Below are 12,009 nucleotides of genomic sequence, written 5' to 3' on the forward strand. Positions count from 1 at the left end.
GGAGCACACGCTTAGTCTTTCAGTAACGAGCCAACTGATGAATCCTGCTCTCTCTCTCGGAGTCAAATGGAATTTAGCATCGTTATCCTTTCTGCTCCTCTCAAGATGCTTGCAGACAGCAACTGCTTTTGTAATCGGATAATAGAGATCCTCAGGGGGATCAGGGGCAAAGCTTTGGACATAAGGATTCTCAAGATTTTATTACCAGTCACAAAACAGACCTATCTGGGAGTCATGTCTTTCTTGGCCAGTTTGTAAATCCGTTCCTTCATATCAACTTCACCCACCTGGGGATCCTACACAGTGATAGGGGCAGTGCTACTAACTGGGACAGGACCTTCCTGGGAGTGTACAGATACCCATCCATGATGGTGAAGGCTTGACAGCAAAGGCAAAGAGTGTGTGTGTGTGTGTGTGTGTGTGTGTGTGTGTGTGTGTGTGTGTGTGTGTGTGTTGGGCCATACCAAAAGTACAGAGTTTTATCTGAGCACCTTCCTTACAATATAGCCATGAAAGTTCTGTGCCTGCATGCCACTCAGGAAATCATCCTAAAGCTAGAACTGTGGTTCTTACTTCACTGTGGTCTCTTTTCCTTGTGTAAAACAGGAATAACAGAGGCACTAGCCTTGCAATATTAGCTGAGGTTAAGTGGAAGCATTTACATTAAGATCTTTCACTATTAAGTGCTCAATAAAAGAAGCAGTCATCATTGTTCCTAGTGGAACAGGTTGAATATCTCTTATCTGAAATGCTTGGGAACTGAAGGGTTTTATATTTGAGGACTTCTTTTCCAAATTTAAATATTTGAGTACACATAGGGATATTTTGGGCTTAGAAGCAAAGTCTAAACACAAACAGTTATGGTCCATATATTACAGTCCACACAGCCTGAAAACAATTTTGTGCAACATTTTAGTGTGCCTGGAATTTGACTGCAACCCCTCATGTGACGTAATCTGTGGAATTTTCCACTTGTAGAGTCAGTTCAGTATTTTAGAGGTTTCAGATTTGTGGGTATTTCAGATGTTGGAACATTTCTGATTTTAAAGTTTTCAAATTTGTGATTTTTCTTTTATTAAAATGGATTTTTCCTTACATAATATATCCATAAAATTTCCCCTCCCTTTACCCCATCCAGTTTCTCCCTACCCTTTCTCCCATCCAGATCCACCCCATTTCTGTTTCTCATTAGAAAACACATTCCTATGTGATAATACTCCATATACATAGATATATGCAAAAATAACACATCAAAATAGACAAACCAACAGAAAAAGAGCCCAGGAGAAGGTATAGGACATAGACCCATTCATTTGCACACTCAGGAATGTCATTGAAACAACTTAACTGGGCCATAATGTATACAGAAAGCACCTGTAGGGTAAAAAGAAAAAAGAAAGACGGGAAGAGGAGGAAGAGGAGGAGTAGAAGATATATAATTAAAAAAATAAAAATAGTAAGGTACAATTTTAAAGGGAGGAGGAGGAAAATCCCTGACATAGCATCGTGAGACAAGGAGCCTCCGAAGATGTCACTGCGTGTGTTTTCTGTCGGCAGTGAACGGCTGGCCACGCAGCCTACACTTAACAGTAGTTTGTTTCCCCAGTGACTCTGTCTCCCTTGGAAGCAACTACGTTTTCATTTGTGAGTGGTTACGAGTTGGAGATAGCTTCTAAATTAAAGATTGGAGCATATACTCACTTCTCCTTTCTGTCTAGAACCCCTTCTGGTGCAGACCCATGCAGGTTTTATGCATGCTGCCTCAGTCTCTATGAATGCATGTGCGCATTGATCCTGTTGATTTAGAAGGCCTGTTTCCTTGGTGTCCTCCATCACCTTCTGGCTCTTAACTCTTTCAGCACCCTCTTCCACCAGTCCCCTGGTCTCTGAGGGAAGAGATTTGATAGAGACATCCCATTTATAACTGGGTTTCAAGGTTTCTCTATGTAATGTCTGCCCATGGGTCCTTGTCATTGTTTTTAATGTATTGCAGATGGAACCCTCTCTGATGGCTGAATAAGGCACTGACCAATGAGTCTAGCAGCATATCAGTAGGAGTCATTTTATTGCTACTTTTTCTTTAGAGAACAGTAGCATTTGGTTTTCCCCTGGGTCCCTGGGCTGTCTAGTCTCAGGTTTTGTCACCCAAGCAGTGTTGGATATGGGTTCCGTCTCATGGAGTAAGCAACTAGAATGACTGCTATTACTCAAAAGTTTATACCACATAGAATAGTAATATGAAACCCACAGAGCATGTGAGAAGGCCTGTATTAGGCCCAAGAATGTCTCCTAGGCACCAGCTAAAAGTCTTCAAGACAGTATACTGACATACAGTTCTTAGAGATTAGCCGAGTCAAAGCCCTGAGTACCATGTATAACACTAAGAACAAAACCTTCTAAAAGGAACTATACTGACATAAAAGCTAGAGGACTGTACTTGACACAATAAGGCCAGGTTAAAAATCAAGTCTCCAGGTTCAGGAATTGGGGGATGTTTGCTGCTCTAAGTAAAAGTTGATAATGCAGAGCACGTCCAATACAGAGGTCAATGCTAGCAGCAAACCACTGAACTGAGAATAGGACCCCCTTAGGGGCAATTAGAGGAAGAATTGAAAGAGCTGAAGGGGGGCTTGCAACCCCATATGAACAACAATGCCAACCAACCAGAGCTCCCAGGGACTAAACCACTACCCAAAGACTATACATGGACTGACCCAGGGCTCCAACTGCATAGGTAGCAATGAATAGCCTTGTTGGGGCACCAGTGGAAGGGGAAGCCCTTGGTCCTGCCAAGGTTAGGCCCCCAGTGCAGTGGATTATGCAGGGGGAGTAAGGAGGATGGATAGGGGGAATACCCGTAGGAGGAAGGGGGAGGGAATGGAGGCTTATGGACAGAAAACCGGGAAGGGGAATAACCTTTGAAATGTAAGTAAAGAAATATATAATAAAAAATTTAGAAAAAAAACTAAGAACATGCAAACATCTGTAGGCAGCTGTTAAAAGCATAGATGTGAGGGAACTAGGAAAAGAGGAAGTTTCAAGCAACAGTTCTAGGTCCAGAGAAGTAAGTTTCATTTGCCTTCTGTTTTTCTAGTTTTTGAAATTAAACACCAATTAAATCAAAACACACACAAACACACACACACGCGCACATGCATACACACACACACACACACACAAATATGTTATGGAACAGCATACTAAATATAAATTTTAAATATAAAAGATGTGTGTGCACCATATTTATGATGCATGTGCATGAATGTGAAGGTGCACATACTCACATAGAAACATGAAATCAGAAGAAGATTGTGATGGTTTATATATGCTTGGCCCAGGCAGTGGCACTGTTGGGAGGCGTGGCCTTGTTGGAGTAGGTGTGGCCTTGTGGGTGTGAGCTTTAATACTCTTGATCCTAGTTGCCTGGGAGCCAATATTCTGCTAGCAGCCTTCAGATGAAGATGTAGAACTTTCAGCTCTTCTTGCACCATGCCTGACTGGATGCTGCCATGTTCCCTCCTTGATGATAATTGAACCTCTGAACCTGTAATCCAGCCCCAATTAAATATTGTCCTTTATAAGAAAAAAAAAGAAAATGTCAAGGAACAAATGAATTAATAAAAGGAAAATTAACAGTAATCTAAAAAAAGTTGGTAGTGCATTTATTAATTTTGTAAATAACAATACTACACATTTTGAAAGTGTTGGAGGTAGTATCAGCAAAAGTCTTTGGCTAGGAAAAAAGTCAGTGCAGACAGGGTAGAATGACAGCAGAATCAACCTAGGAAGCCTTGAATTAAGATTGCTATTATTTAAATAGCCTTGAGATTTTTCTTACTGTTATTATTATTCATCTAAGTTCTTTAAATTTTAGCTACTAATATTTTGACATCAGAGATAACTGTCTTTTAAATTATACTTCTATTTGTGTGTGTGTGAGTGTGTGTGCATACCTGTGTATATACCTCTGTGTGTACATGTGTGAAGGTCAGAGAACAACTTCTGGGAACCTGTTTTCTCCTTCTACCATTGAGGGTTCTAGGGATTGAACTCAGGTCATTAGGCTTGATGGTAGTAAGCACCTTTACCCACTGAGCCATTGTACTAGCCCACTAGACAGTTGGTAGTAGCAGTGGTGTTTGTTGTTACTTTGATTTTTGAGACAGAGTCCCTCTGTTATGTAGCCTTCGCTGTCCTAGAACTCACTGTTTAGACCAGGCTGGTCTCAAACTCACAGAGATCCACCTGCTTCTACTTCCAGAGTGCTGAGATTAAAGATGTACACTACCATGCCCAGAATCAACAAATGTATTTTTTTTTACTTTTAAAAACTATATTCTTTGGTGGGGGGTTATGGGATTGCACACATGTGGATTTTAGCAGACAACCTTTGAGAGTTGGTTCTCTCCTTCCACCCACCCGGGAATCAAGTTCGTGTTAACAGGTTTAGCTAAATGTGTCTTTATATACTGAACCATCTTTCAGCCCTGGTGTCTTTGAATATTGTTTTATTTTGCTAAGAACACAGAATGGTATTTACTGTCATCAAAAATATATGCCTGTTATCTACAGATGTAATGTTATAAGATTTATTCATCTTGTAATATATTTAAATACTTATAATTCATTCTTTTTTTTATTCGGAGCTGGGGACCAAACCCAGGGCCTTGCGCTTGCTAGGCAAGCGCTCTACCACTGAGCTAAATCCCCAACCCCCAAGGGACTTCAATGTCTCCCCGTCGGGGAATTGAACCCCGGTCTCCTGCGTGACAGGCGGGGATACTCACCACTATACTAACGAGGATGACTTATAATTCATTCTTGTTTTGGATTTTTGTAGTAGATGGCATTCATTTTGATGAGATTTTCTTTTTATATTTTATATATGCAGTATTTCATTTCTTTTCATAGACTAGTCTGGGAGGCTAATCGCTACACTATTTCAGTAAGGAGGGCATTGTGGTATACCCTTTAATTCTAATACTTGAGAGACAGCACAGACCTAACTCTCTGATTGCAAAGACAAGTAGATATCTACAAGTTAAAAGCCAGCCTGGTCTACATGGTAAGTTCCAGGCCAGCCAGGGATACATAGTAAGACCCTGCATAGATATATTTCTATAAGAAAGTACCTTTTTTTTTTTCATTCTAAATTTTAGTTAGCAATCACTAGAGATGGAAATATATATATGTATATTCTCCAAGTATTTGGTCAAACATCATATCACTGGTGCCCTAAAATGTTAATAAAATATTTAAGTAGCATTTTACCATTCTGCTCAAACTATTTGTTCGGTCTTCAATTCAGTAGTACTTTCTTAATTAATGACATCATGTGAAAATGGCCCCTCCTCTATTTTCACTTTCTCTTGCCTCATTGGCCTAAATATTTACAAGTCATAAAGATTTATCTCACATCTAGCTATAATTTGAAGAATGTTTACAGTCAGTATTTCACCTCTGGACTAGCGCTGGTGTGTAGTTAAAAAAAAAAAAAGAGGTAGGGAACAAAACCATCCCCAAAATCTCAGGCTGTTTTAGAGAAGTTGGGAAATAGAAGCCATCAGACTGACAGGTCTTTTTTTAACGTCTTTTCAAAGCAGGCCAGCCACTGACTGCAAGCCATTTCATTCGAGGTAGAACTAGTATGTAACTTGCACTTCTAAACTGAAGTGTATTTTCTCTGATGAATTAAATTAATGTTCTTTATCAAGTTGATGTTTGAGTCTTTCAGGTTTGGGGGGTTGTAAATATATTTAGATCATTTTCAGTCTTCTCACAACTCCTTGAATTTGCAAAGCCCAAAGAGACCACGTTTCTGTCCTTGAGTCCCGGCTGAAGTCCCCAACGCTGATTCTGTTAATAAGATGATTAGAAACTTCCATGAGAACACTCCTTCATAGGAGTTGTGTTTGCCCTTTCCCAAGGTCTAGGCTTCTGTGAAAATTCTTTCAGACTCCTCTTGGCCAGAATCTGTTCTTTCCTTTTATTCCACATTCCCGTTAGTGATCGTTGCTTCTGTCCGGAGGGAAACACTGGGGTTGCTGCTATACTGACAAATGTTAATTGCTAAGGATAGAATTTTGGTTCCTCTCTATAAAAGCATTTACTTTAAAAGATGTGCACAAAACCCATATTCTGAATGATGAACAATTGCAAAGAAAACCTGCCGATATCATCTCCCTGACTTTTTAAGAAGAAAAATATCATTTGCTGAAATAATAAACAGCTATAAACTGTAGCAAAACATGATGTGTATTGACTGGATTTTCTTCTTTGCTTTTTAGCTGTATGACAAAATTAACACAAAGTCTTCGCCACAAATCAGGAATCCTCCAAGCGATGCAGTACAGAGAGCCAAAGAGGTAAGTGACACTTGTCTCGAAGTACTTAACATTGCCACATTTGCTACCTTTGCTGAAGATGTCTGCATGTTAAGGGGCACACTGTTTAGGATGACAGTTTGACACATACTCAGATTCTTATTGCTAAGTTTATCACTGAACACCGATGTGGAAGAAAAACTCTCAGCAGCAGGAGTACCTCGGTTTCTCCTGCTTCTGCTGTGCGGATGAACATATTAGTTGTTTGGGAGAGTAGGGGTGTCTTTTTTAATATTATTTTACTGTACCTGGTAGAAACAGATATGCTTTAAACTTTTGAGTTGTGTTTTTTAATGTGGTATTAAATGGAGGTTAATTGACTTTCCAGAACAATTGAATATACTGAGTTTAGAGAAGTCATTTTATGTATGATCAAAATATAAAAGTATCTCCCATAGCTTTTTTCATACTTGCTTATTATTATGGCATTGCAGAGAGCTTGGAAAACAAAGTTCACCCAGAATCCTATCATTGTTCATTTGCACGTAGGATTTGATTTATTCCCAATCAAAATATGTCGGTTTGGGCCTAGTATTGTGTAATAAGCATTTTACACCTCTACTTGGTCTTTATAACTATAGCACAATAACTAATTTTGTCCTATTACTAAAATGATATAGAAACTACCCCCATTAGTAAGTGCCTTATTCTTTTTACTATTTGATCTTTTAAAGTTTTTATGCAAATAAACATTTCCTTTTAAAAATATTTTTATAAAGTGTGGTTACTAAATGTATTGAAGACATAATACAATCCCTTTCCTAGTAGATTTTGTTCTGGGTTTTGTTTTGTTGAGATACAATCTCACCATGTACCCAGTGTTGGGATGACAGGTGTGTACCACCCCATCCAGCTTCTTAGCAGAGGTTAAACATGATTTTTACTAAAATATATATTGTATATGCTCATATACTCACTGATAAATTATACCAATACTGGCTGCCAGACCTGCTGTCTCGGTGAGTCTAGGGTAAGAGAAGTCTTGTCTTAGTTTGCTCAGCAAGCATTCTTTGAAAGGAATTACACTGTCAGGCAGGAATCACGAGTCACTGCCCAGTTTTGACAATACCCAAATAGACAGAATCAGAAATACTCTGGGGACAATCCTTTGTCCTAACTTGACAGTTGAAGAATTTCCCCTAGCTTAGGTCGTACCTCTATACTTAAGATCATGGGCCATGAAAGTAGCAAGGGAAAGGAGAGATTTTGTGTTTTTCCCCTCATTGTTTCCTGGAAGAGAAGCTGAAAATACACCAAAGAAAACTATGTTAATATCATTAAGCAATATAAATTAGCAACGTAGCCAGCAGTCAGAAGTGTTTGTTTTGTTGTTGGGTTTGGTTTGATGTGTCTGTGCGTGTGTGTGTGTGTGTGTGTGTGTGTGTGTGTGTGTGTGGTATGTGCGAGCCCATGTGTGTTTCACTCATTCACTCCTTGTGTGTGTTTTGCGTGTTCATTTGTTCCTTCACCCACTCTTTCCTGTGCTGAAGTAGCAGAGTATATTACATGGTAGGATGCTGAAATCTGGGACTCAGAGTGAGCCCCTCTCTGAAGCTCTTGAAGGTTGAGTTGGAAGAGTCCTACTGGTTGAGGAGCTATGTGCCCCTTAGGACCAGTGGTGCTGAGGCAATCCTAGATAGTCTGTGTGATTAGAATTCAGTTGAGTGCAGTGTAGAGGTCTCTGTGTGCCATCTGCAGTAAGAGCAGTGACAGGTGCCTGCTCAGAAAAACAGAGGCCTCACTCCCAGAGGCTGGTAGACAAACTCCATTCTTGGATGGAAGGGAGAAGCCTTAAGAACTATGTACTTGCAAGCAGCATTTCCACCAGTGCAGAGAGAGCGTTAATGCCTAATTAGTCAGGAGAGTTTGCTGCTGAAGGTGTTTAAGGTTTTAAATTTGGTCTTGGGTTCACTGGACTTTCCTGAAAGGAGCATGTGGTTGAAGCATGCTTTTCTCTGTGTTGGAAGACAAGCGTGGAGAACAGCATTACTCCCGCCAGGCTACAAGGAAAATCACTTAAGTGCATTCTTAGTTAATTATTCTAGTTAATTAGCACTCTTTTGTATATTGTTTTCATTGAACTGGTGTCATCTTTTAAGGAACTAGCAGTGCTGGTAAATTTTAAAGGGCAAGTATGTGTTACAAACTTCCCATTTTGTTTTTTAGGTTTTTTGTTACCTTTGGGTCATAGTTGGGTAAAGCAGGTAAACTATTATTATCCAAATATTTCATTTTATTATCAGTATTCTCATATTTTAATAGCTTTTTAGCTCAATAAATGTTTTAAAAGTAATTGCCGTTCCTGTTCCCAAAACACATTCATGGTTTTTAATTTAAAGGAGTCCCGTACTTTGTGAAGCTCATTTTGCATTAATGTGTATCTTATTCGTTTTTCTAGGTATTGGAAGAAATTTCATGTTACCCTGAGAATAATGACGCGAAGGAACTAAAGCGTATTTTAACACAACCTCATTTCATGGTAAGTAGCATATGACTAGATGGAAAACATCGTTTCACAAGACGTTTTTAATAACCGTCCTAAAATATTGCTAGTGTCATCAAATGTATGTTCATCCTTGTACAGTCATGTCATCTGCTGGTGTGCATTTTGAAGAATATGTCATTAGGCAGTTTGTCATTGTACGCCCATCATAGAGTGTCCTTATAAGAGCCTAGGTGATAGAAGATACTAGTGTACACCAGGCTACACAGTGTGTACGGCATAGTCTTGGGACATGCTTAGATTCACACACAGAGCCATATGAAATTTAACAAGCACTAGAGAAGTGATAAAATCAAGACACCATAACACAAGCTTGCACAGCTGGTGCCTGGATACCACAACATACATTTTTACAGGAAATAATGTTGTTCTTTATTTTCATTTTGCTTTTAGTTTTGGTTTTGATTTGATTTATTTTTTATGTAGGATCTCACTAGGTCGCCCAGACTAGCCTCACATTCAGGATCCTACCTTGAACTCCTAACTACTAAGATGATAAGCATGTGCCACCATGATAAACTTTTCCTAAGTAAAGGGGTGGGGGCACACAGCAAAATAATGATTTTAAAAAGTACTAAATACTAAACCAGTAACATCACAGCTCTCAAGTCCAATGGGCCATAGATAACTGTATGTGTTATGCTTTCATCTGAACTAACTGCTGTAGTTTCTTTGTGCCAGCATCACCACCAAAACCATGTAACTAGTGCCATAAACTCACTAGGCCCCAGGAATTTTTTGCTTTCAATATAATCCTGTTTATGTACAATGTCTCATTGACTGAAATGTCATTTTGTACTTCATGACTATAATGTCAAACTAAGATTGGAACTCCAGGTAATAACAAATAGCTTTATTGCATTATTCTTCTTGACCTTATATCACAGTTGTAAACATGCCACATGTGAAGTGGCTCATCAAGGACCATGTACACCTCACATAATCATCTACTTCCGTATGTTCTCACATCACTCACTGGAACTCTATGCCGCCTAAATGACAAAGAGCTGAAATTGAAGGCAATTTATTTTCATGAAAAGCTGTCTTCGGTTTTTGCATTATATTTATTTAGGGGGCACATGTGCCACAACGCATACATGGAGATCAGAGAACAAGTTGAAGGAGTCTTCCTTCCACCATGTGGCTTCAGGACTTAAACTCAAGGTGTCTGTGTTTTAGACAATGCAGAAGTCCTATACTTTTTTGTTATTGATTTCTATAAAAATGGGAATAGCACTTAAATTTAGCCAATTGTTAGAAACTTGAAATAGCTAAGAAACTTTTTTGTAGAAAAATTGCTATCTACTTATCTGCAATTCAAAAGTAGAATTTCAGGGCTGACAAGACGGCTGTGTGTTGGAGAGTGCCCGCCACTCCTCCAAAGGACCTAGGGTCACTTTTCAACACCCACGTCAGGTTCCTCATAACTCTTCTAACTCTAGCTCCAAGGGAGCCAACATCTTCTGGCCTCCAAGATCATATACACACAGATGTACAGACACAGACACATAAATGAAAAGAGGACAGATTTTTTTTCTTTAAAAAAAAGCACAGTTATAAGTGAAAATCCTTGACTAATATAATATGGAATATACAAAGAGTTGAATATCCAGCTAACTTCCCTCTGGGTGAAAATGTGACTTAAAAACTTGTTGTTCTTATTACAACTATTTATTTTAAATGTTAGTTTTAAAATCATAGCTACAATGAAACATATGTATCATATCAATGCCTGGGAGGTTTTAAGTCGTACTATTTTGTTGTACGTGCAGTGCTTCTAAAACTTTACCATTGTCCTTCTTGGTAATTATCTGCAATTTTCTATTTCCCTTCCCAAATTTTTCTAAGTTTTAATGGCCAAACTCAAGCACATCTCTGGGAGTGTTTAACTCCATTCTATTTCTGAGCAAGCACACTTTTACAGATGAAATGTGTCAAGGCAGAGCTCAGTTCGAATCCCACCTTTGCTGTTAAAGTCATTCCTAATTACTGTAATACCCTGCCAGCCTCTATTCTCCACTTTCTATTCCTGTGGGTAGCATTCTAATAACACTGGCCTGCTGAAACAGGTCCTTTCCCTGGAGGATGGCTCTGCACAGTTCTCCCATGTCTGCCCTAGTCTCAGCTTAGCTCTGTGAGCTTAGGATCTCATTTACTCATTGTTGTCCTCTGTATACCAGAGCAGGAAAATAAAAAGACTATGTCCTATCAATATCATCAAATCTGAGCAATCACAACTGCTATCAGTGGTGGGTTCATCCACTCGCAGGAGATAATTACCCGTGGTACTATTTTGTTCACTGATTTTACATATGTGGGGGCCATGTTTCTCCACATTATAATTCATTCCTCTTCAGATATCACATCTTCTATGGGATAAATGTGGTTAAACTCTTAATTCTGATGGGCCTGAGGTTAAACTCCTTCCTCACTGCTGTGAAATAGCTCTGTGAACTTCAAACCCAAACTCTTTTAGTTGAAATAAGAACTAAATAGATTTGTCTACTGTACTTAGCCTGGTTCTGCCTGATATATGCTTAGTGCTTAGTGTTAGCTAATGAGGATTATTACTTACCCCACAGTGTGTCCTCTGCCTGTGCACAGAGCTTATATTGTAAGCTCTAGTAAAACGCTGAGCATATTTGGCCCATTTGCAAGTAGGTTCTCCTCGGCACCCACTGCTCTGTGCAGTGTGTTCTCCATATTTTAGAACAGGCTATGAACTGCTGTATAACCTGGGCTACTTCCAAGAAATTATATAGGAATATTTCAGATTATTAAATCTTTTAGGGGGTTGGGGATTTAGCTCAGTGGTAGAGCGCTTGCCTAGGAAGCATTAGGCCCTGGGTTCAGTCCCCAGCTCCAAAAAAAAGAACCAAAAAAAAAATCTTTTAGACTTGATGAAGACTACATAAATAAGTTAGCCTATATCCAAATAAGACCTTTTTACAGGGTAAAGTTTTTTCCAGGAAAAAAAATCATTAAAGCTCAGACACACCAGTGTCTCACAGCTTACCTACCTTCTAAGCCTTGTTTTATTTTGCATTTCTAAACTTAGAGAGAATAGTGTGTGTGTGTGTGTGTGTGTGTGTGTGTGTGTGTGTGTGTGTCCCTATCAGTAAA

At 39.1% G+C, this 12,009-nt stretch overlaps 1 protein-coding gene and 1 non-coding gene across 29 annotated transcripts in view; one reads left to right on the plus strand and one right to left on the minus strand.

Annotated features, from left to right (window-relative positions):
- The window catches only part of Cask (calcium/calmodulin dependent serine protein kinase), a 345,044-nt gene that overhangs the window by 279,496 nt on the left and 53,539 nt on the right, over positions 1-12,009 (plus strand). For all 28 annotated transcript variants that reach the window (XM_087599293.1, XM_087599282.1, XM_087599283.1 and 25 more), the window contains 2 exon segments: positions 6,288-6,365; positions 8,782-8,862. In XM_087599293.1, the coding sequence (XP_087455419.1) occupies positions 6,288-6,365; positions 8,782-8,862 (159 nt within the window).
- On the minus strand, positions 4,733-4,804 carry Trnad-guc13 (transfer RNA aspartic acid (anticodon GUC) 13). Its single transcript has one exon. It is a non-coding gene; the product is annotated as a tRNA-Asp (tRNA).

This window comes from Rattus norvegicus, chromosome X (genome assembly GCF_021556685.1).
Source record: "Rattus norvegicus strain SHRSP/BbbUtx chromosome X, alternate assembly SHRSP_T2T, whole genome shotgun sequence".
Lineage (NCBI taxonomy): Eukaryota > Metazoa > Chordata > Mammalia > Rodentia > Muridae > Rattus > Rattus norvegicus.